General features: G+C 26.2%; 1 protein-coding gene across 1 annotated transcript; it reads left to right on the top strand.

Moving 5' to 3' along the window:
- The first annotated feature begins 2,013 nt into the window (after nucleotides 1-2,013).
- LOC145836049 (actin-histidine N-methyltransferase-like) lies at nucleotides 2,014-21,136 on the top strand. Its single transcript, XM_082943841.1, has 14 exons — nucleotides 2,014-2,151; nucleotides 4,129-4,221; nucleotides 5,987-6,138; nucleotides 8,063-8,135; nucleotides 11,812-11,922; nucleotides 14,322-14,402; nucleotides 15,451-15,580; nucleotides 15,643-15,689; nucleotides 16,294-16,370; nucleotides 17,736-17,910; nucleotides 18,123-18,275; nucleotides 18,539-18,705; nucleotides 18,957-19,158; nucleotides 20,730-21,136. Exons 1-14 carry the CDS (start codon nucleotides 2,058-2,060, stop codon nucleotides 20,759-20,761), a joined length of 1,587 nt encoding a protein of 528 aa, XP_082799967.1. The 5' UTR covers nucleotides 2,014-2,057; the 3' UTR covers nucleotides 20,762-21,136.
- Nucleotides 21,137-26,935: the final 5,799 nt, after the last annotated feature.

Below are 26,935 nucleotides of genomic sequence, written 5' to 3'. Positions count from 1 at the left end.
ACCATTTTAAGTGTAATTGTGTCCAAATAATATCTCAGTTTTGACAACATAACAACTCCTAGACAATTTCGATTTCAGAAAACTTGAATGTTTTTTCCAATTCAGCTTATAATCCAAAACCACACCCAAGTATTTTATACTAACACACTGCCCAATAAAAAATCATTAATCTTAATTAACACTTAATTCACATTTTTTTGAAGTTTTATTAAAAACCAAAAGTTTTGTTTTTGAATAGTTAATAAAAAGTTTACTAGCACACAACCATTTATCAACTTTAACCAACTCTTTATTAATAACATCATTTAAATACTCAGGATCGCTATGTTGGTAGCTTAAACAGGCATCATCAGCAAACAATCTTATATTTATCTCAGTAGAGGAAAAAATATCATTAATGTAAACAAGAAACAACACAATAGTCAAATTTTCTTAAATATAAAATACAAGTGTTATTAACCAAAATTCTACTAATATTTTTCACCTTATCTACAATGTTTGAGGGCATAAGGGGGTCCAACATTTTTTTACAAAAATTAAGATAGGCTTTTGTTTGAAAGCCTATAGTATAAACTATAAGATGATTTTTATAGAATAAATAAGGATCAAATAACTTCTGAGAAATGACCTGTTTTGTAAAAAAAAATCTGGTACAGCTGTATGGGATCAAAAATTTTCAAGGCCAATTTTCTCAGAACTTTAAAAAATTCACTAAAAATCTATCTCCTTTGTTTTTAAGTATAATAAACAATAATAAACAATGAACTTTACCGCAAGATCAACAAGTAAAGTTCTTAAATACTTGCGGTAAAGTTCATTGTTTATTATCGATTGCATAAAACATCTCAACTTCGTTGATGATGGCCGAAATAAATACTGGCTTTGTTTTTAAGGAAATTTTATTTCAAATTTTTAGGAATTGTACTATCCAATATTACAAACAACTTGTAGGAAGCGGATTTCTGAAAAATATAATTTAAAAAATTTGTTGTCAAAAATTAAAAAAAAAAAAGGTTTACTTTTTATATAAAAAAAGTTTTAAAATTTTAGAAACAATTACTACTGATGGAGGAGATAGGTTTTTAGTGGAATAGTCTAACTTTGCTTTATTAGTGTAGGCCTCCCACAAGAAACCTGTTGTACCCTCTAACTATGATTGCTTATATCTGAAAATTTACTTTTGGTTTTTACAAGCGGTAAAAAGTAACTGGTAGCTTATTTAATTATGTGAAAAACAAAAATAAATTAAAAAAAAAATTTACTCCCCTATGCCCTTAACGTTATTACACAGATCAACCAAATATACGTGAATAATTTTTGTTTCATTTTTTAATTTATATTCTGATAATATAGTTAAAAATTGTAGATAAAGTTAAACTCATTTAAATTTTAGATATGAAAAAGATTATTTGTTCTTTTTTTATAATTATTTAGAACTACTACTCATAAAGATCATCCTTTACAGAATTGTAGAAATACATATGTCTATAGGGAAAATTTTCATCTTCAATTATTTTAAAAGTCAAATTTTAAAATATATATGAAAGTAGCTTAACTTTTAAGATTCTATATTCTTATATTTTTACAAGCTAAAGATATTAGATTTTTAGGAAATTCTGTTGCAACATCAAAATAAATGTAGTTAAACATTGTTTGACTAAAACCCAAAAAGTAAGTAAATTGTAATTTTTTAAAACCTACTACAAAAAGGTAAATTTCTAATAGATACTCTTTTATTGCAGTTTTTGAGTGTGTTTTGATTAGAGAATCTATTAATCTATCCATTTTTTTTGCTTTTATCTTAAATTTATTTTGGGTATTTTTCTTCTGTAATAAGCAGTTCAAATGTTAAAATTTAAAATAATACAAACTTAAAATAAGTAAATATCACTCCTATGATTTAATTAAGGAAAAAATGGTGTATGACAATATATTTAAAATAGTTTAAATGAAAAAATTTATAACGGTTATATAAGTTTTTTAACGTCTTTTTAAAGGTTTTTTTTTTCTTTTAGCATTTTTATATTCCTGTAGTTATAAGGAAATAGTGTACAAACATGGGAAAAAAGAACCGTGCAAAGAAAACCGACTCTAATAAAAGTGTAAAGAACAAGAGAGACTTGATGTTGATGGCTTACCAATTGCAACAGAGTTTGTGTTTATAAATAACATATAATTAACTATACATATATTAAAATGTATCTTATATGTTAACTCTTTGTTGATATTTATAATATCAAATTTTAATTTAATAACCTTTTTATAAGCAGCTTTAAAATTTATTTCTTTTAATTTGTTTACAATTTAATTCACTTGTTGAAAACAAGGCCATAGGGGGGTGGTCCAACTTTTTTTTTACAAAAATTAACTTTGGCTTTTATATGAAAGCTTTAAGTTTAAACTACAAGCCAGTTTTTATAGAATTCAAAAATATCATTTAACTTTTGAGATATTTAAGTTTTTGTAAAAATTTTCCAATATAAACATGTGGACCACAAATATTTTTGGGTCAATTTTCTTGGAAATTTAAAAATTCACTAAAAATCTATCTCCTCCTTCATTTTTCAAGCAATCTTCTTCAGTTTTCAGGAAACGTTCCTTATAATAAAAGGAAAAAACGTTACTTTAGAATTTTAATAATTAAAAAAATAAAAATTTTATCACAAAAATTAAAAAAAAAAAGTATTTTTTTTCAAAAAATATATTTTTACAAAAAAAAAATTTTAATTCCAAAGTAACGTTTTTTTGTTATTGTATAAAGATTAGACTGTGAAAGTTTGAAGAAGATTGCTTGAAAAATGTAGGAGATAGATTTTAAATGAAATAGTCTTTTTTCGCTGTTTTAGTTTTTCCTTCCCATAGGGAACCTATTATGCGGCCCAACTTTGACTGGTCATATCTCAAAAAATAATTTGAATTTTCTAAAACAATAAAAAGCATCTTGAAGCTTAAAAAAAACTCTATAAAATAAGATCAACTTGTAAAAAATATGGTTTACCCCCCCCCCCCTATGGCCTTATTATATGTTTTGTATGATTAGTTTTATAAGAAAATTTAATATTTTTTTCAAAAGCGAACCAAATTTTAAGCTTATTTCTTAAAATTTTCTTACAGTATTCGTATGTATTTTTTATTTCAGCTTTTTCACACATGTTAATTTTTTTTTTGGTATTTTCCATAAGCAGTTTAATTTAATACTTTTCATATACAAATTTAAAACTTAGTTCTTAAAACTTACAATGTGTCTGTAGTGTTTGTTTCTTATATGTTTTTATTGACGATCATAATCAGCAAATTTGAAATTTAGCTCCAAAAACTTGCAATGTGTTTGCAGCAATAATAATGACTTATATGTTAACTTCTTATTGTTTTTTTTTTCATGAGCTATTTATCTCAATACTTTTAATTTACAAGTTTAAAACTTAATTGTTGAAATTTATTATATTTACTTAAGTATATGTATGGAGCACAAAAGGTCTCGACAAAGCTTATTTCAGAGACAATGTTAATATTAAATTTATTTAAACAAAGGCAACGTCGTTTCACCCAAAAGTGATCTTCAGGACTACAAAATAAAAATAAAACAATAGATAACTTAATAAATAGTACAAAACAATTGGTATAATCAAATTTATAAATTTTCAAAAAAATCACTGCATCAATTTAACATTATTGTTAAATTGGACAATAATAAATAAATTGACAAAAATAAAATTTTTAACAGCAATCTTTATACTTACAATTATTGATATGTTTATACAGTTTTAGATGTAGTGTATAACAACACAAATCAAAAATGGCATGTAGCAAATAAAAGTACTTTAAAAACTAACAAGCAAAAACAAAAATAACAGCTATGAATACCCTAAGTTTTAAAATAGGATTTTTTAAAGTTCTGACAGAGGTAAAAAGTTATTGTCTTTTATTTAAATTAATTTTTTTGTCAGCAAGTGCTATCTCAATTTTTCCAGGTTGCAGGTTTTACAGATCTTACCAACATTCTTTAATTCTCCAATCTTATGCATGATGTTCCATTTCAGTTCGTAGCATGTGTTATTTTGTTGTATCTACTTATATTTTAATAAGTAATTTTGAAGCTTTACTTTAAAGTTTACAATGTGTTTGCAGTGTGCGTGAGAGATCATGACAGACTGAAGGAATGGGAGTTCTTCACCGATCTTCACAAAAGTGTGGAGATTTTCAGAAAGAAACAAAAGCAAGGTATTAACAATTTTCTTTTATTCTTTTCGATTGTAGAACTTCAGGTTTCATAAGTTTTTTTTTTAACAAAAGAAAACAAAATATTTATTCAATTAGTGTTTATTTAAACCATTAAGGTGCTTTAATGGTCAATTGAGCATATCTAAATATTTTTTATTTTTAGGGTTTAATAAAAAAATTCTTTTTCATAGGCTTAATGACTACTTACCTGTAAGGCTTACTGACTACTTGATTTGTCATTTGTATATTTCAGATCTTGACACATATACTATATATTATATTCAAACGTTTTTAGATGTTTTTTAACTAATACTAAATAAGTAGCTAATTTTTTACTGCATTTCAAATTCAGGATATCTTTTAGCCTAGAACAATTTTTAAATGTCAAGTTATAAAACTTAGGTTAGATAAAAAATATCTGTTATAATAAACTTTAAAAATTAAATACTATTTAAAATTTATTTTAACATTGACTAAATACAGTTACACTTTTCAATATTTTTATACTATTAAATAAAAATGTTAATCTAAAATTTAGTTTCCTCTAAAAATGTATTTTCAAAAACCTGGAAGAAATTTTTTAAAAGCTAGTTGCCACCTTCCAATAGATTTGATAAAATTAGTCTAAATACAAAACCACAAGTCTATACGGTTTAGATTTTAATTTTTTAAGTGTCTTATTTAATTTAAGTTTTTAAATTTTTTGTATTTAAAAATATAAGTTTAACTACTTCATGTTTTTTTAATTAGTTGAAGAGTTTTAGTTTTAAGGGAAAGTATTAAGTAAAAGTTATTTTGTAAAAACGTTTAGATCTGGTGATTGCAATATAGTGAAGAGTTTGCCAAATCTTTCTTTTCTATAAAAGCAAAAGTTTAATTAGTACAATTTTTTGTTAAACTGCCTGAAAACTGATAATAAGTTTTAATGGGACATAAATGTAAAAAAGAAAATTAATTGTTAGGCAAAAAATATATCAAACTAACTAAAAAGAAGTGTTTTAGCATTTTTTCAAATGATAGAAAACATTTTATACTCACTATGTTTTCTTAGGTATAACTATTTAAATGTCACTTTTTTATAACTGAATAATTGTTGTAATAAGTTATTTTTTAGTTATTTCATCTATTTATTTTACTCAGGATTCCCACTTTGTATAAATTTATAAATTTGCAATATTCTGAAAATCTTTATAAGTCCCAAAAAAAAATTTAAAATATGTGAAAATCCCTATAAATTATGTTTTTTTGCTTGGTGATTGAAATTTAAAAGCCAAAACACCGCAAGGTGAAAAAAGATAATATAAAAATTTAATTATTTTTAAAATCAAAATCTTTGCAATATCAGTACAAATTGTGACTATGTTTTGCCACTTAGCAGAAAAAAAATTTCTGTTTTTATATTTGATACAATTTATCCAAAGTTTGCTTAATTAACTAAAACTATAGCTCGAAAACTCTCGAACTTTCGTAAATTTCTTATTAAAACTGTGGTTATAAACGGTTAATGCTATATTGTACTTTATGTACCTTAAAAATATTTTTGTAATGTTTAAAATTCATCGGTTTTTTATTTTGATAATTTCCCTATAAATTTGCTATATTTTATGGATTTTCCTATAATTTTTTTGTAACTTTAGTGGCAACCTTGTTTACTGAAGTTAGTTGTTGTATACATTAGGTATTTTTAGCAGTGGCCTACATACTTTAACAAAAGTAGTGTTATGTAAATAATATACAGTTGCTTAACTGTTGTCATTCTTTCAAGCATTACCAATGAAACCTGCAAAGAGGGAAGACAATGTGAGCAAGTTCAAAAGCTGGTGGCAAAACCACAAGGTTTTTCAGAGCGACAGCATCGAATTGAAGCAGTTTGACGCGGATCAGGGCTTCGGGTTTGTTGCAACTAAAGATATAGAGGTTAGAATAAAGTTTTTTGCCAAGTTATTAATCAACTTACATTCACTGTAAAGGCTAGTAATTACCTTACTCAAGTGAAATTAAAATTGTAGTATATATATATATATACTTTTTTTTATTCAGTATAAACTGATGTCAAGCTCAAAATAGTTTTATTACTTCTAATTTTAATCTTCCTACTTATATTTAAAAAATATTCACTTTTAATTTAAATTTTAAGTACAATAGTTTTACTCTCACTTAAAACATACTTTACTTAAAGGTATTTTTATTGTTGTTGGTTTAGTTATACAAATGACAATATTATAAAATATTTAAAATAAAGCTCATTATAATGAAATAAATAAACAATATTGTAGTTTTTTAAGTATAAAGAAATTGAAGAACTTTTATCATGTATTAACTTAACAAAAAACTTATCAAGTCCAAGCTGTTTTTTACAAATTACAAAAAAAATCTATTTTCTACATTATTAATTTTTTTAATTTAAATATAATTTTTTAGTTTTTTCAATTTAAAAACCTTAAACAATTTTATAAATTAATTTTTTTAAAGTTTAAAACTATAAGCTTTTGTTATTTTTAATTCAAAAGAAAAAAAAATCAAAAAACGTTCAACAATCAAAATTTTGTGAAATTAGTAGATAGTAAACTTCCAAAACTGTAATATACTTTTTTGCGAGTAAAATAAGTTTTTACTAAAATAAGCTTTTACGTTTTCATTTTAAATTATTTTATATAAAGTTATAGAAAATTTTAATCTTGGTTTGCTTTAACTTCAAAATACTATTAGTTTTTTAAGCTATAAAAAATATTGCATTGTTTAAAAAATAAGTTCACAATACAATACAAAGATTTTGAAGGTGTAGTACACTTGTGTACTTACTTACACATTTCAACAAAAATTTAAACTTTTCAACATCTAGTATTTTTTTATACAGGTTTGAAATGAAATTAAATTTCTTAGCGATCTTTTAAAAGTTTGGCCTTTAGTACAAGACAATTCTCTAAATATTTCTAAAAGTATGAATTAAAAACCATAAATATCGTATGATATGAATCATCACATTTTCATAGTTCACAAAAATTACTACAGTTTTTTAATTTGTTTTTTTGATAAATAAACAACTACAGCTTTTGTTGTTTTAAGTACTCAAGCAGTTAGTTTTGTTTTAAAAATATTTTATTAGTAATTATAAATAATCCTCTATTTTAGATAACCTTGTCCCAAAAAACTAATTTCTAAAACTTAGTTTACACTTTAACTAAGTTTAAGTTAAACTCTTTCAAACTATGTAGTTTACTTTTGAATTAATTTGAAAAACTTTAAATCAAAAAAGTAGTAGAATTTTTAAAACAAAATTATATATGTTATACAGGGTTGCCAAAAAGCCTGGAAAAACCTGGAGTTTGACAATTTAGACTAAGAAAAATGGAAAAACCTAAAATTTGAGAATTTTTGTAAAAAACGTGGAATTCTGAAGGAAAATTACTAAAAACCTGGAATTTTGAACAAAAATAACTAAGAAACCTGGAATTTAAAACATCTTCTACATGTTAAGTAGTAAAATTTAGATTTGACACAAAAAATTTGTCGTATAAACAAAGTTTTTTTGTCATCATCAAAATTTTTTTCATTAAAAAACACATTTAAAGAAGTTTTAAGATATCTTGATGTTGTTTTACTGTTTAACACAGTTTTTTACCTTAAACTTGATTTTAAACTAAAAATAAACCCTAAAACATGTAACTTTAAAAACCTGGTAGAAATTTTGAAAACACGGAGAAAATTTGCCAAAAACGTTTGGCAACCCTGATTATAGCAATTTTGTACTAAAAATAAATTGTTTTGGTTTTGTTCAGACTAAACTAAAGCTAAGTGTCACATAATATTATTCAGTACCAACTTATTGCCTTATTTTTAGGAAAATGAATTTCTTGTAAAGGTGCCAGACAGTGTGATGATCACTTACTCCAATGCTCTCAGTTCTTATCTTGGTATGTTTTTTAAGTCAAACTTTGAATAGTTTGGTTTTGGTACTGGTTTTAATTAAAAAGTTTAAACATAACTGACTCATTTTCGAAAAAAGTTTATTTATTAATTTCGTTTAGCTCTCTTCAGAATAACATTGCTAAAAACTATGAATATTGTAGAGTAATTTTAGTTATATATAATGAATTTGAAAAGTCTAACAAAAAATAGTTACGTCATAAAGTATAAAAGTCTGTTTAGAAAAAGTTTGAAAAATAGAATAGAGCTGTACTGAACTAACTTAAAGTAATTTATAAGACAAAATTGCTAAAACAAAAACATTTAAAATAGTAGAAATTTTTACCTTAAACTAAATTAAATAAAAAGCACATTAAAAATACGACAATAACGACAACAAAAAATAATACTACTAAAGACCCTATTTGTAAAGTTTTAAATTGTAAAAATCTCTTTGTTTGCAAATTTTTGGCTCGCGAGATCTAATAAATAGAGATTCTAGAACTGAAAGATGGTAGGTGTTTCTAGCTCGGGATAGGATTTCGAACCTATTATCCAGGTAGTTCTCGGCACAAACAGGGTTGTTGAGGAGGTGCTGATGAATAGATGACTGTTCACCTTTAGGCTTCACGTTGTCATTAAAAATAAACCTTTTAAGCTTTTTCGTGACATGCTGCTCTCGCCTGACGTGGAAACGTTGAGATGTACGACCTACGTAGTCATTTCCGCAATGACATTTAAATATGTAAACTACATTACTCAAATCATGGGTAGGTGTGGCATCTTTTACGATTCCGTTAAGTGGGCGGTTGGTGTTGTACACAACACGTAGCGAAACGCTGTTAAAGGTGGATTTTATAGCCAATGAAGCTTGCTTAGCCAGTCCTATTGAGTTTTCACCCATATAAGGAAGGCGGAGGTACACTGGGCAAGGATGTGGGCCGAAAAAGGGTAAGCGATTCATTTTGGACTGAGTTGCCTTAATTGTCTTCTTGATGACTGTTTCCGGGTAACCTAGTGAGAGAAAAATTTTGTAGATGTTGTCAAATTCTAGATTCAAACAGTCAGCAGTGCAAATTTTAATAGCTCTGTTAGTAATGCATTGTATGATCTTCAATTTTTGTTTAGTGGGACAAAACGAATTCCAGGAAATGTAGTGTGGACTAAAATTTTCTTTTCTGTAGACAGAAGTAGAAAAGGTGTTGTTACTGTTTCTAGTAATGTTAATGTCTAAAAAGTGAATTTTACCGGAAACTTCTTCTTCAACGGTAAAAGCTATGCATTTGTGCATCTTATTTAGCAAAGTAAAAAATTTATTGACATTATTTTTTGAAGTAAAAATAGCAAAAACATCATCAACATACCTATAATATACAAGTGGCTTACTGTTATCTAATGAAAGAAGACTATTTTCATAGTAACCGACAAAAATGTTAGCAAGAATAGGGCCTAATGGGCTTCCCATCGCTACGCCGTCAATTTGACGAAACATGAGATTATTAAAACTAAATTGTACATTTTTTTTCGTGGCCATACATAGCATATCATTGCAAACTTTATTGTTAAAATTATAGTTTTTTTGACAAGTGTTTTTTGTTGTCTTAAATCAAAAGTTTAGAATAAAGACTAAAGACTACAAAAAATACTTAAAAAAAGTTATATTTTTTAACAATTAAATATTCTTTTAGTTGAACTAATTTAATATAACAAGTTTTCTGAAGCTATTTTGTGTTTTATAACCTTCTTGAAAAAAGTTTAAATCTTTTGTATAATCTTTAATTATATATTTAGAGTTAGGTTTCCGAATCCTTTTTCATGATCTTTCAAATTTATGATCATGATTTTGGACAAATTATGAAACAATTACTTAACAATTAAAACAATTTTATTAAGTAGTTGTCAGACGTTTTTAGTTTTATTTACAATGTGACCTTTTTTGATACTTTTCATTACAAACTTTAAAGTATAAGTTTTAAAAGTGCCAGACCGCACTATATCTGTTGTATTTAGGAAACGTTGAGTATAAAGTTTTGAAAACGAAAAGGAACGCTTTCTAATAAAATTATTTAATGAAAATATTATTTCTAAGATTACTTCTGCTAAGGCTGAATAAAAAAAAATCGTAAACCTTAATTTTCAGCATCAAATGATATTAAATTTATAATATTTTTTAAATCTAATAAATCTGATGATTTTCTAAATATATACATATAATACCTGGTTCCTGCGAAAAATACCTTAGTCTTTGAAAGTTTTCTAAAGTGTCGAAGAAAAAAACATGCAAAAATACGTATAAATTTATTTTTATTTTACAAAGAAAATTAAGTTATGTAAAAAGGAATAAAGATTTTTAATGTTAAAGTAGTTTTCAATAGTTGTTTATTTGAATATTGATTTTTATTTTTAAAGACATCTAATTTAAAATATGATCTAAACAAACACTCAAATATACTTTTGACAACTGGCATAACTTTATTGTAGACGGATTTTTTTGTTTAATTTAAAGCTGTAAATGCGCTAGAATGTTGGCTTTCCAGCCACAAATTTTCAATGAAAAGTTTTTTTTTTCAGTTGCTTTTTTGGTGTAGGTTTTAAACACTCTGTCTATTATGCATATAACCTAATTTTTACTCTTCATTTCAAACCTTAGAATACCTAATGTAAGTTACCCATTTACTTCTTAGCGGGCCCTAATAATCGCCCACTTTCGAATGCTGTTTTAACCACTTTTTTGTCTGTATTTTAATTGAGGAAATTTATTTTTGTTTAGACAGTAACTCAGGGTCAAATACCAAGTAACAAACTTGGTGAAATTGCTAGCTAAAAATTTACAATTTCCTAAAATTTCAAAATTGCTTACGACCCACTTAAACTGTCAAACCGAAAAAAGGCATTGTCTAGTAAGGGGGCGATTTTGAAATTTCCGGCAGTTTTAAAGTTTTTACTAGACGTCGCTCCCTTTGGAAAACTTTTCTTAAAATAAAGACTGGGTTTTTAGTAACATGATGTTTATTTTTTCAAAGACATGTAAAATTATTTAAGAATTGTAACTTAATACTACGTTTACAACTACCTCTAATTTACTAAAAAACTGTAATGTGAGTATGAAAAAATAAAATAAATTTTTGATCAAAAAAATATTAGTGTTACAACTAAAGTTATCACTTAAGTCAGTTAAAAATAATTCAGATAGTTAATAAGTCATCAATCATAGAATGTAGACCAATCATAAAAAATAAAAAAGTAAAATATATGAGCTTTAAAATTAACTTGAAATGTTTTAAAGATTATTTGAGAAGTTCTACTACTACTGTTGTTCATTCATTAATTGTCAATTAAAAATTTGAAAACCTTTTTTTTTTAACTTCAACACCTTGTAATGAGATTAACTTATAGACTACATTTTTTTCATATTTTCAGGTGTTGTTTTTTCTTTTTTAGCATATAGGGATCAACTTTCTACAAAGCCAACATTTTTGGTAATAAAGTATTGATAAACAAATAACAAAGTAATGGTAAATTGGTTTAAGTCTTTTTATAGCAGCAACTTTGCATTCTAATATAAAAATATCACACATAACTTTTATAATACTTGGCTAAATATCTAAAAAATAAATCTACAAATCTTTTTTTTTTGTCTCATATAAAATTTATGTTTAAACAACCTGAAAACTGTTCAAACAGGCGACTTGATCAGGGATAAGGCGATACTGTCTTCGATGCCCAACATATCGCTCGCGCTGTTCGTGCATTGCGAAAAGTACAACCAGCAGTCCCAATTCAAGCCTTACTTGGGTTAGTTTTTCCTATTTTATATATCACATCAATTTAAAACTACATTTCAGCATCAACCTTGTTGAAAATAAATGTTGAGCTTGGATGACTTTCAGTCAATCTTCGAAAGGGTTAAAGTTTCTACAGAGCTTTAAACCACCGTAAATTTTGTACGAGATAATGTTTGTGAAAATTTACCTTATCACTCAGTAAACTGTTTTTTTTGGAAAATGTATGAAATAAACTATAGTTTTTTTTTACATTTAGGCATTTATCTATGTAAAATTTTACAAAACAAAATAATAAGTAGTTATATTTTATATGTATTTGAAAAAACATTTAATTGTTAGCCAGCTTTTGTATGAGTTTTTCAGCTACAAAAACCTGTCTTATACATTAATACTCAGATTATTTTCAAATAGTTAGTCTGTAAATTCGTTGTTTCCGCAGTTCGTATATAATTACACTTTAAAGTAAGTTGTTGCAAATGTTGGTTTCAACTTTTATCCTGGTCGAATTAGGTTGGAATTTCAAATTAAAAATACTGATTCTATCATAATTGAAAACGGTTTAGATTTTGGCTTTTTCTTAAAAAGGTGCATTATGGTTTTTTTTTAATCTGATCATGTATATTCAAAAATTTTATTGTTGGTTTAGTAGTCTCAAATAGAACAAAATAGTTTTATTTGTTTACATATTTATAGTCAAACTTATTTTTATACTGCCAAGTGTTATTGATTTAAAAAAAACATGTATTCTTGCTGTCTAAGTGTGGTTTTTTTTTTTAATTTACGAAAAGTAAGTTATTTAAATATTTTGTTAACTTTGTTTTTTAGGCTTCCGTTGAGTAGAAAAGCCTGTATCGATGATGCATAATTGATGAAGACTGCTCAGATTAAAAAACTAGATTTAATTTAATACGTTTGTTTGTTGTTGAGTCATTAATATTTTTTCTCTTTATAAATTTTGATCATTTATTAATAACCAGTTTCTCAGATATTAGGTCTGTAAATTATTTTTATGATATTGACAGAAAGCATGAAATTAAAATTTAAAATATTGTCAGATCGAGTCAGCTGAATTAGATTGTTTTGGAAATGTAGTTTTTATCAGTAGTGATTTAGATTCTAAATTCTATTTAAAATAAGTTATTATAATTTGAACATAATTTTTTTTCTTCTCATTTTTGAGAATTTCGTTTATACCTGTCAGCATGTAATTTTTTGATGCAGCTGAAATGTGTTTGAATAAAATAATGGTATTAATGAAACATGTTTTTGTTTGTTCTTTTGTTTTTAGCTTTCTAATATGGTTTGATAGCGTAGTCGATACATAAAAACATATTTTTCTTTTTATATATTTTTTTTAATTTTTAGAAAAAAATCTCAATCTATTGACATAAAATATCCCCTCTTTTTAAACTTTATGTATATTAAAAGTTAAAAAAAAAGTTTTTTATAAATAAACAAAATTCAAGTTTACTTAACTTTCATTTATTGCTATTTGCTAAATATTTACTACTTTTCATCAGAATTTTATTAATATAGTGACGATACAACAACAAATGGCTTACAATTTAATACAAATGCAAAAAAAAAAAGATAATGAGATTGAGAAAAAAAATTAACTAGTTAAAACACAAAAAAAAACAACATAATAAATACATCTATCATTTGAAACAAAGTGAATTAAACAGAACAATTTTGTTATGTTAAACAGAGCAACAACATAATCAAATTCATTTTTTCTTACAAATTTCTGTATTTTTCAAGTATATTGCACTCATTTATATCAAATCATATTTATCTGAAAACTAGTAAATGATTTTAAAATTGGAAATATCATAAGTCTCTGCACAATTTAAGTTGTTTATCAAAAGTTCATTTATTAACGATACTTTTATCTTTTTTCGACGTTGTAACTTTATTAAAACTAAAACTTGTTTGTAAAAAAAAACTAAACAAGTTGGTTTTAAACGATAATTTTTCGACAATGTGTGCTATTGCAAAAATTTAACTAATTTGCTACTAATACATGATTTTACGAAACAAAATATTTAGTTTAAATATTCATGTATTTTTACAGACATAATTCTTGATACCTGATTTTACGAAACATAATATTTAGTTCAAATATTCATGTATTTTTACAGACATAATTCCTGATACCTGATTTTACGAAACAAAATATTTAGTTCAAATGTTCATGTATTTTTACAGACATAATTCCTGATACCTGATTTTACAAAACAAAATATTTAGTTCAAATATTCATGTATTTTTACAGACATAATTCCTGATACCTGATTTTACAAAACAAAATATTTAGTTCAAATATTCATGTATTTTTACAGACATAATTCCTGATACCTGATTTTACAAAACAAAATATTTAGTTCAAATATTCATGTATTTTTACAGACATAATTCCCGATGACTTCAACACTGCCTTGTATTTTTCTCCAAACGAAATGCTGCTTCTAAAAGGTTCAACAGCGGTAGGTGAGTTCGCTGTTTTTAGTCTATAACACTAACTGTTTGTATTTAAGCAATTCAGCATAACTACTTGGTTTTTTTTAAGTCTTCACTTAAAATATTTTACCGGATCAAGCAAGTAAGCTCAATCAGAAATTAGAAATAAAATTGTTTATTACGTTAAGATTTTTCGTTGTCAATTCACTTGTGATTCAAAGTTTTTTTTATTTTACTTGATTTTCAAAGTTGTTTACTTAAAGATAAGTTATTGATAAAACTAAGTCGACCTCATGACACTATTTACATTAAGATAACCTGTTGACTTACTGGCTTAAGTGAATATCAGAAATTTAAATTTTGTTCTTGACATTGATAACATAAAATATGTTTTTTATGCAGTTTGAACAGTTGTTTTTGTTTCATTAAACAATATTCGTGGTTACTAAAAACCTGGAATCCTAAAAAAACCTGGACAATTTAGGCAAAAAAAAAACTGAAAAAGCCTGAAAGTGAGAAATCTTAAAAAATCATTGAAAAACCTAGTACTTGAAAAAAGTTTACATGTAGAAAAACAAAATTTCAATTAGAATCTAAAAATCTATAATAAGGATTGAAAAAATTGTATCATTTAAAAATAATCATAAGAAAAACGCATTTAAAGTACCTTTACAGTATCTTTTAAATGTTTTTATACTATTTACGACACTCAGTTTACCGAAGTTTAATTTTATGCTAAAAGTTGGCCAAAAGCTTCTTTTTTTAACATGTAAAAAATTTACAAAAAACCTTTGGCAACCCTAAATATTTTGAGCTCAAAAATTAAAAAAAAGCTCAGTTCAAGCACCCAATTAAATGCTTTCAGAAGTTTCAAACTTTATTCACCCTAAATTAATTATTTTTCAAACATAAAGTGGAAGATAAAATAATTAAAAGAAAAAAAAGTTACTGTACTGTTTTTAACAGTACCATAAGTAGTTACTAAAACTCGTTTTCTTCCGATATAATAGTATTTCAAGTTTAAAAGGTTCAAAAAGCCACAACTTCATGTATTAATTCAATTTGTATTGTTTCACAGGCATGGCTGTGTTGCAGTACAAGGCTATTGTGCGCCAGTTCGCCATATTGTACCAGATACTCAACGAGAGCCAATCAAAATACGGCGTACCCAAGAGCGCGGTGGACAACTTCACGTTCGACGCTTACAGGTTCATTGTCATTGCGTTTTAAGTATTTAGTTGGCAATTAATGAAACTTTTGACGCTTGCAGGTGGGCCGTGAGCACGTTGACCACAAGGCAAAATCAAGTTCCGTTCGGTTTGTTATTAGTTGTATTTGTTTTTAAATATAAAAACCAGTTTGTAAAACGAAATATTTTGCAATGCTTTTTGATATCGTTTGAAGTTTAGTTTTAAGTTTACAATAACATTTTCAAATTTTTTTGCTTTTAAAATTGATCAAAAATACTAACAACTTTTTGTATTTATTTTATCTTAAAAAAGATTTAAAACAAGCATTTATAAACCAGCTGCTAAATTTATAATAACAGTTTCAACTGATAATATTGTATTAGTTGACTACTAACCATAAAACGTTTGTTTAACGAAATTTATTTTTGTTATTAATTTTCAGATGATTTTTAATATGTTGTAATATTTGATACTATTTAAGGTTCAGTTTTAAGTTTTTAAGATATTATTAATTCTAAATTTGTTAGTCTCAAAAGGTTTTATTTAATAATTTTTGTTTTTAACCAACAACAATTACAGCTACGCATTTGAAATACTTTTAGTTTGGTATAGTTAAAAATACACCACTCATTTTTATAAAACTTGACACCTCTAACGACATTTGTTTACTGTTAGTTTTTCATCTTGAAATATTTTTATACAAACATTTATATATAATTTTTTTCACACAGTATCTGACGATGGAAAGGTGGAGCAGACACTGGCGCTCATACCACTATGGGACATGTTTAACCACTCCCCCGGAAAGGTTAACTTTAACTTGTAATCAGGGTTGTCACTTTACCTGGAATTTGTGAAATTTCGAAATAAACCTGGAAAAACATGGGATTTTGAAAAAAGTGACTAAAAAACCTGAAATTTATACAATTTTTACATGTTTTTTATTTGACGCAAGTTTGATTTGACGCAAAACATCATCTACCTTATAAATAATAATTTTTTGTCATTATCAATATTTCTTTTATTAAAAAACTTTTTTATTATATTATTTATTTAAAGTACTTTTACAGTATCTTTTCAATGTTTTTAACACAGCCATTTACCTTAAACTTAATTTTAAACTAAAAGTAGACCCAAAAATATTTACTTTACAAACTCTGGAAAAATATTTTTAATACGAGTGGCAACCCTGTGTAATGAGGGTTATTATATAAGCATGTGGTGTACGACTCGATAACCAAAAGGTTTTTTCGTGCACAAGGTCCTTACAGGGTTGCTAAAAAACCTTGAAACATGGAAAACCTGGAATTTGACAATTTAGGCTAAAAAACCTGAAACTTGAGAAATTAAAAAAAAAAACAAAAAAAAGAAAATTTTGAACGAAAATAACTAGGAAAACCCAGAAAAACCTGGATTTTTTAACAATTTTAACATGTTAAGTAGTAAAATTTCGAGTTGACTCAAAAAATCTGTCAAGTAGACAAAAAATTTTTGTCATCATCAAAATTTTTTTTATTAATAAACACATTTAAAGTATTTTAGGAGTATCTTTTCAATGTTCTATATTATTTAATACAGTCTCATTTAACCAATAATACATTAAACTTAATTTTAGAATAAAAATAGACCTAAAAGTGTGTATCCCTAAAAACCTGTAGGAAATTTTGAAAACCTGGTGAAAATTTGCTAAAAACATTTGGCAACCCTGTCCTTACACCAAACTTTTTGAGCGCTTTTTTATCAGCCAATAAACTATATATATATGTTTAGAACACAAAAGAACTCAAAGCTTTTATTAAGATTTTACCGCACAACAAGCTGCAAAACTTTGTAAGTTTTAAGTAAACATAAAAAGCATTATTGGATGTATTGTATAAGGACTTTAAATACTGAAAGTTCCCGTAATGCGGAATTTATTTTTGAAAAAACTATTTATGTTTTTGTAGTTATACTCGACTGAGGCGTATCTTTGATCAGTTTTATTTTCAATTTTCTGCATGATAATTTTGGAGTTTTTGAAAAGCTTAGCTGTAACGAACTAAACTTTCAAGGGCCTTTTTTAAACTCACAGCAAATTAACCAAGCAATGCGCAAACAAACCCGTGGCTGGACCTTTTGCAACTTTTTTTTTCCAATCTGAAAAATTATTTACTTAATCTTTTAAAACACACAGATGAGCACGCACTACACGATGACGAGCGGCCAGCTGGAGTGCAGCTCGATGAGGAAGTTCGTGGTTGGGGAGCAAGTTTCTATTTGTTACGGGGACCGGCCCAACTTCGAACTGCTCATCCATAACGGGTTCGTGCTCGAAGATCACGTGACCGATTTCATCAGGATTCCTCTCGGTAAGTTTTTTTATTTATTTTTTTGGTTTTTAGTTCAAATATATTTATAGTAAGTAACGTTGAACATTGTCCCTACATATTTCTAAAACTATATTACATTTATGAATTCAAATTTTTTAATGTTGATAGTTGTTAATAACAATTTCATAACCTATGTGTTGATAAACGTGTTTGTTAAAAATGAGTAGTTATTAAGTCAATTGAAATAACAGGGATAAGCAGTAAGGACAAATTGTACGACAAGAAAGCGAAGTTGTTGGAACTTTTCAACATGGACGTGATATCTTACTTGCCCATAGGCCAACACAAACATCTTGAATGCAGTAATCTCATCGCATTCATCAGAATATTTCACATCAGCGAAGGTACAGAACTAAAATTATTGACGCTATGAAAAGTTTTCTAATTAAACAACTGATTTTTTTTTAAATGCATGATTTACAAGATCACATATTTTTAATCCTTTCTTTTTTACTAAAAGGTTAACTAAAATATTACTGTGTTAGTACTAATCAATCTAAATTGAAAACTATACTCCAAATTTACTTTATTTAAACTCTTACCAATTACTAAACAATTGTTTGAAATGAATGAAAACCTTGTGTGATCAACATGCATATTACGACAGTAAATCTCGACTGGTGGCTAAACGAAGCTAAAGACGACGATTTCTACTTGCTTCAGTTTCCAGAACCCAATCGCGAGTGCGGTCGCGGGTTCGAATCCGGCTCGGAGCACATTTGGAAGTTCCTCGTCAACAGGCTCAAGCTGCTCATAATGTCTCTCGAAAGAACTGTGAGTTTAAATTTTTGTACATTTTTTAGATCTTTTGACTTGTTGTTTTACTTTTATTTCGTTTTTTTTTTGTGTAAACTACTATAAAAAATAACTTTTCTTTTTATATTTTGTAAAGTGAATCTAGAACAACCATACTTTTAACTTAGTTTACTAATAACTACAAGTAAACGTTCTAATATATTTAGCACAAGCACTTGTTTAAAAATAATAACATGTTCTTCTATTAATAAAATGACACTCCATCGAAGATCGACGGCTTCCGCAAGGAGAAACAGACGACCAACAAGGCCAGGATCTGCCTGAAGTTCAGGGAGCAAGAACTCGTTGTTCTGAAGAGAAGCAAACTGATGGTTGAAGCCCGGATGTTGAAGAGTGAACAAACCCGGATGTCAGAAGATGTACAAGTCGTCAACACTTGCAAAGCTAAAGCCTGCCAAAACGACACCAAAGGTTTGTTACATAACAACGCTGTGCTATTTTAGTTAACTTTTTAAAAGCATGCTTATAGACAATTTTTTTTAATTTTCAATAGTTTTTGTTCTTCAAGGGGTTGATCATACCAATTCGATCATCAGGTCCAAGCTTCAGTAGACTGACTTTAGTAATACAATGTCCTTTAGGCAAGACATCTGGTACGCTTGTATTACATAAAATCAACAAAAACATCGGCGAAAGTCTGCAGAGCAGAAGCCTGGACTTTCGTATGCCGTGAGACAAGCTCAAGTTTAACAAAATGTTCCTTTTGCCGATGTTTTTGTTGATTGTATTTAATACGAGCGTACCAGATGTCTTGCCTAGTGGACAATGTATTAAACGCTGCACGGCGAAAGACAATTCTGACGTCAATGATCAATACCAGCAAATGGTTGCTTCATGCAAAAGATTTATAAACCTTTTGTAGATTGCGGACTGCAAAATTTTCCGGTTGTAACTGAATAATGAGTCCTAATGAACACGAAACCGGTCTCAGTCTTCCGAAGCTTGTGTCTGATGATCGAATTGGTATGATCAACTCTTTTGTTAAACTTGAGCTTGTCTCACGGCATACAAAAGTCTAAGCTTCTGCTCTGCAGATTTTCGCTGATGATTTTGTTGATAATTTTGTGTTCTTAGTAACCTTCTAACTACGAGTCTTACTTAACAAAGTTTCAGAAAATTACATTTTTAATTTAAACTTAAAATTTTTTATTTAATAATGTTCAAAAATGTGTTCTTAGTTTAATTACATGTTCACAACTGTTCTTATTAAGTTACCTGATAATTTACTAACAATTTTTCTTCTTAGAAGTTTTAAAAAGTTCTGTAATAAGTTTTTTAATATTAAGCAGTCCCTAGTTTATTTTAAGAATTCGCCTTGCGAAAGATGTTTTCTGGTAATTCTAGCTGGAATAATTTCCCGATCTTGTATAAAATTGTGTAAAAGGATCAAGGTTTAGGGATTCAGGATTAGAAATTTGAAAGTAAAGGTTATTAATTAAATCTATTGAGTTAAAATAAGAAGTCAGGGGTTAGGATAAAAGGCATAGTTGATAAAAACTAATAATATGTTTTAATATATTTCTACTTAAAAACTGTAGAAAGGACTGGTTAAATTAAAATAAGTCCTTTGTGAGCAGCAGATTTTAAAAAAAGTTTAAATTAAAATATGAAATGTAAATAAAACAAAAACAACGTACGTTGGCAGCAGTTTACTCATAAGCAATAGAAGAGAATGTGTTTTTAATTTTTAAAACCATAAACTAGCTTCTACTGCATTTTTCTTTTTTTTATAAAAAGCGTTTTTTTACTTGATGGGCCGCAGTTTGCTGGCTCCTGTGTTAAAAGTATATGTTTTTATATATGAATGCATTTTAGTTACATAAATAAAAAGCAGCCATTGAAACGAACGCAGGTTACTTGTGCCAAACTCTGTTATAAATTTAAATGTTTCATCAGTATTTTATAGTCATATCTTTAAAGTAGTTGTAAATCTTTGTGTTCATAACATTCAACAAAATAAATAACAAAAATTTCATTCATAGAAGTTATAGCTGCCGAAAATGTACAAGAATGATCAACTCAGTTTTGGGTATACTACAAAGACTCTATTTTTTATTTCAATTACTTTTTTTTCAATTTAAATATTTTGTACAAAATTATTTTTGTTTTACAAATTATACCAGAAAACTTTTATATTTAATTTCCCAAGCCTTACGTTTTAATTGCACAATGAGTTTAATAGTTAACCTTTTTTATTTAGATAATTATGTTTTTAAAGGCTGCTATCAACATATTTATGCTTGATTGTGTAAGTTAAAATTGTTTTTTGTGTTAAAGTCCCAAACTATATACCTTTAATATTTTTGAAAACATTTTTTTTGACTTTTATTAAGTTTTTAACTTGTATGTTTTTGTTGTACTGTGTGTGTTTTTTTTTATATATTACTAATTAAAATAATTATTGTACACTAATAATAAACTGTATACTTTTAATGTTTACTTAAGTAAAAAAATAACCTTCATTTTATATTTTATTTTTATTCATTTATCAAAAGTATTATTACTTTATTTATTTTAGTTTTTGCAGTATTCATTTTTGTTTAACGTACACTCAAGGTTTTAAACTAACAAATACTCTTTTGATTTGTATAAAATATTACAAATTTCGTTTTTGCTCGTTACTTGTGCATACAGGGTTGCCATTTACCTGGAAACCTGGAATTCGACAAATTAGGCAAAAATAACCTGGAAAAACCTTGAATTTGAGAAATTTTGTAAAAAACCTTTAAAATTCTTGAATTTAGATCAAAAAACTATGAATTTTTAATAATTTTAAATTTTCAGTTGTAAAATTTCGATGTGACACAAAAAATCTATCATAAAAATAAGATTTTTTGTCATAATCAAAAATTGTTTTTATTAAAAAACGTATTTAAAATACCTTTACAGTATCTTTTCAATGTTTTTATACTATTTAACAGAGTTTCTTATATATAAATTAATTTAAAACTAATAATAGACCTAAAAATGTGTACTTTTAAAAACCTGGAAGAAATTGGAAAACCTGTAAAAACCTAGTTGCAACCTTGTGCATGTTGTGGACGCAAAAAAAAAAACCTTACTACTTGTAGATTAACAATAATTTATCTTGTGTTTGTTTGATTTTGAACATTACATTTTGTCACTAGCTATGTATAGTTAATAGTAGGTAAAGTTAACAACGTAATATAGTAAGTGTTTGGCTCAATATTTACTAAACTTAACGGGGTAAAAAGTTCAAAAAGACATTTAGTAAAATTTACAATAATATTTTTACAAGATTAATTATTCAAGATTTTTATTTGTAAAACCAAGTTTCACCCTTTAAGGGATCTTCAGTTACAATTTAAATCTAAAAAATATAAGATAAACAAAACATAGAAGATACTATAAAGCAAAACAAGTAAGTTAGAAATTGTAAATTATGTTAGTGAAAAAATAATTTACAATTTCTAACTTACTTGTTTTGCTTTATAGTATCTTCCATTATTTGTTTATCCTATATTATTCAGATTTAAATGATAGCTTAAGATCTCTTAAAGGGTGAAACTTAGTTTTACAAAAAAATCTTAAAAAATTAATCTTGTATATTTGTCTCCTTATTTTTAAATAAGTTGAGAACTATTTTTGTTCAATTAAGAACCTCAAATATATATTTATAATTTTACAGCAATTATAAGTGCTAATAATATGCTTAAAAGTAAAAAATTGCTTACTTTTAACAATTTATAAATAAAGTTTTTCGTTTACAATATATATTTAACTTGTTTTTTTACCTTAGGTATTTCTAAAGTAATTAAATGGTTATTTGTGTAGACTTTGTAAGCTATTATAAAAACACATTTTAAATCAGAACAAAAAAAACTGACTCCACAGAAAAAAAATATATAGTCAAAAAAACTGTTTAGTACCAAAAAGCATGGTGAGTAGCAAAAGTAGTTCCAAACTTGTGAGACATCTATTATAACAAGAGTAAGTTGCATGACTACTTTTGGTAGTAGAAAGCGTGATTAATTAATTGTTTACACTTTTCAGAATAGTTTTTATCAATTAATTTTGCATAGCATTTGAATATGGTTACAAAATATATAAAATAAAAATTTTTACGTGCAACAACTAAGTAAATAAACTTTTAAATAGCTATTATTATATGGGTTTTTAATACACAAGTAAATCGAAATATATGTAATATTTCACTACTTGCAAGCTAAAAATTTGTATAAAAATCAGGATCAAATAAAAAGATATCTATCAAAAACAGCTAATTTTTTTTAACAAAATGAAGTTCAAACTGTTTATTAGAAGGAATACAAAAACTAGTTTTCATAGATATGTTTTTTCACTTTAATTTTTTAGCCTTATTACACTGTAGAGCTGTAACTATAGATAATATTTAATTTAAAACAGTAGAACAAACTTGATACCGTTCGAACTGCATTCTTTACTTTTAATAATGGATACATCTGGTGTCTGCTATTTTTCAAATTTAGCTTTTTAACCTGCTATAGTTAGCTAGTTTAACTACTTTTTAGTTTTGCAACGTTCTACACATTTTCACAACTACTTTCCATTAATGTTTCACCAAAAACCTAAAAGATAACTAAGCTAAAACTTAATATTGTATATACTGTACTTTAATTTTTATAAACAACAAAGTTCAATTAACTTGAGATATAAAACTTTTTTTTATTCTCTGGTACAAATTTATAAAAGTCAGTTTAAAATAAATTTTTTCACAATACTGAAAATGTACAAGAAATGTGCCTTTTCCTTTATTTTGAAAGCAAAATATTTCAGGTCTTTTTTTTACATTAAAAATAATTTATAGAAAGCAGATTTATAAAAACAGTTTTTTATTAATTTACTACCAAAATTGAAACAAATAGTTTTAATGTTTCAGATAAGAACCCTTGTTGATAAAAAAATAAGAATACGTTTCCTACAAGAGTGATTAGAATTTGTTAAAGATTGGACTGAAAAAACTTCAAACAATCCTTCAAAAAATTAAGGAGGAGATATACTTTTAGTGAAATACTCATTTTTCGACTATTTAATTCACTAGTTCCTGAAATTTCAAAAAAAAAAGGTGTAAAATAAATGTTAGCTTATTTTACTTGGTGATCAATAAATTCTATTTAAAATTCATTTTTAACTTTTTTTATTAGAACAACATTATATTATGTACTTTAAATTTTTTTGTACATTCTACAAAATTTGTCGTTCATAACTTTAACTATTATTTACAGGAAATATAAAAAAGGTTATTTCTTTCTTTAATTTTAATAAATTACACTTTACGCGTACAGTTTACCTAAATTTATACTCAATACACTAAAACTTTAACAATTGTATACCAATACTTTGCCAACTACATTTTTCGGTATTTAGTTGGTGTAAAGTTGTAAGTTTGAGTTTTTTGAGTAAAAAATTATACTTTTGTTGTGATAGGTTAAAATTTAAAATGGTATCAACACGTAAACTGTTTATATATTGTTACGAAATCAGCTTATAATTTATTTAAAAGTTTTGAATCAACTTAGCTAGTACTCTGACAAAACTATTTAAAATATACGTTTGTCCTAAGCTTGAGTACAATACCCAAGTTTAATACCGCTATTTAAAACAATACATTGATAAAATTGAGTCTGTGCAAAGAGATGTTGCCCGTATAATATGTAATTGTTATAACATATCCAATACATCATATAATGATAGATTAATTGAAATCTTTAGATTGTAGAAGATAAGAATTTGATCAATTAACTCTATATATATAGATTTATAAATGGCAAGTATGAGTTTTTTTCAATCAGCTTTCTCATAACAAATGTTAGTTAAGAGGAAACAATATAAAACTTATTGTATACAAAATTTTAACAAAAGTAAGTGGCAAGGTTAACTTTTTCACAGAGCAAAGACAATGTCGAACAAATTGTCACAGTACGTGGTATCGTGTGGGAAGATGGAACATTTTCGCTTATAAACTTAAAAGATTAATTTAAAGTACTATAAATACCAGTAAAATTTAGTACTTATGCGTTAAAACAAAAAAAAACTTTTGTCTCTTCTTAAATAACTACTGGTTCTTTTATTTTTTTATTTATAATATTATTTGTTTTTTCCCTACGCCTTCCCAACACAGACTATTTATTTATAGCTATTAATTTTACTTTAAGAAAATCATCTATTTAGTTGTGCTTTCTTATAAATGTACTTTTTTTTTGTATGTACTAAGTTATCATCTTTTATGTTAAACAAACATACTAAAAATTATAAGTTAGTTCTTTTATAAATTTTACTTTGTTAAAATATTGTTTATGTTTTTTTTCTACTTTTATTTGTTGAGTAAAACTTTTTTTCTTGTGTGTCCTGTTTAAGCGGCTCAGGTGTTGATGTCTGAGTCCAACATTGCACAATTCAGCTTTATCTTCATTAGAAAATAGTAAGCATTAACTTGATTGTTGTGCGTTTGTTATAGCAAGATTTAAACTTTCAAAGATTTTAATTAAAGTTGAACTTTAGTTTCTAAAAAACTTAAACTAAAGTTTTACAACGCCTACTAGTCAAAAACTACTAAATTAAACCGGCTAGTTTTTTATACAAAAAAACAGTATTAAAATTGATTGAAAACCACAACAGCAGAATTCCTAAATACTTGTTAAAAATCCTAAGGTTTAGTTAAATTTAAACAAAATTTTTATGCTTTTGTAAGCAAACATACACGTGTAGAATCAGCAACAATCTTACCAACAGAATCATTCACCATCCACTTAAGAGTTTATTAAACAAGATTAGTGTTTCTAACAAGTAAAAGGAAGTTGATAAACAACAGAAAACAAACATTAGTTCAGCGATTGGTCAATATTTGATTAATAATTTGAAATTCCTTTTAAGTTATAATGTGGATAACTAAAAGAGCTTGCAACTTGAGCCTAAAACTAGAGCTGTGCAAACAGAAGAAACTTGTCTATTCGTTTATTTTGTTTACTTTGATGAATTTAAATTGATTAGTTTTATGCTCTATTTAGTTATTTAGTATAGTTGTGTTACATTTGTATATCACTGATTAAATGTTTGGTTTGTTTACTTAACTATTACACTTGCATTACATTTTGTTATTTTTTAGAAAGGCTCAAACTCTCAGTTATTCCACTAAAAGTTTTTATAACAATTTAAGCCACCAATTAGATACTGATGAGAGTGGTACTTCTAGTTATCTGTTTAAAATCAATGAAAAAATAAACATTTATAGTTATGCATTACCATAATGGATAAACCATTGTTTCATCAAATAAAACTTTATTCCTCAACAAATATTTATTTATTCCTCAACAAATATTTATTTCATCTTTTAGTGTAGTTTATAAGCTAGTTATAATCAAGAGCAATTTTAAATTATATTTAAAAACAAAAACATGTAAAACTGCTTAAAATGTGTCAACACGGCCTTATTTATTGAGTTTTATAAGTAAACCTTTTTTAAAACTAAATCTTATGTTACAGAATTGGTTGTTTTTATCAAAACGTTGTTAATGTTGTTTTAATGCACAACACACAACAAAAACGCATCCGTTTTTAAATCTTTATTAAAGTTATTAAAATCAAGTTTTCATCAAATCTACCGTTTACGTAACATGACTTTATTATTCCACTGGCACTGTTATCGGATTATTTTTTCTTTAACATTCTTGTTAGCGGTTTTCATCGATTCCGCAAGAGATTACGACTTTCCATCAAAGGTCCATGCACGTTTTTGAGCCAATTGTTATTCTGGTATAGGTCAGGTAAATAAAAGTACAACAGTGTTGTAAAACAATTAAGTTAACCAACTGAAAAGTACACATGAAGTAATCAATTGGTACAAAAATTTGGAAGAGCATTAATACAACCTAATGAAATTTGATATAAAAGACTTTTATTCATCAATAACAGAAAGCTTACTAAAAGATGCTTTAAATTCTGCCAACAAAACCACACATACAACAACACAATACAGAATTATGATCCTTAACGAATCAAACTAAGTATAAATAGAACCAAGTAGAAGTATGGATAAAAATAAAAAATAACAAATTTCAGAACCAAATTTTTGATACTCTGATGGGTGGAAAATACGGAGCCGAAATCTGTAAGGCTTATTCTACATTCTACAAGGATTAAATAACATTCTTTAGAATTCAATAGCACGACCATACACAGATGACGGACT

This window comes from Thalia democratica, chromosome 5 (assembly GCF_965202585.1).
Source record: "Thalia democratica chromosome 5, ktThaDemo2.hap1.1, whole genome shotgun sequence".
Taxonomy (NCBI): Eukaryota; Metazoa; Chordata; class Thaliacea; order Salpida; family Salpidae; genus Thalia; species Thalia democratica.
This window is presented reverse-complemented; position numbering and strand designations above follow the sequence as displayed.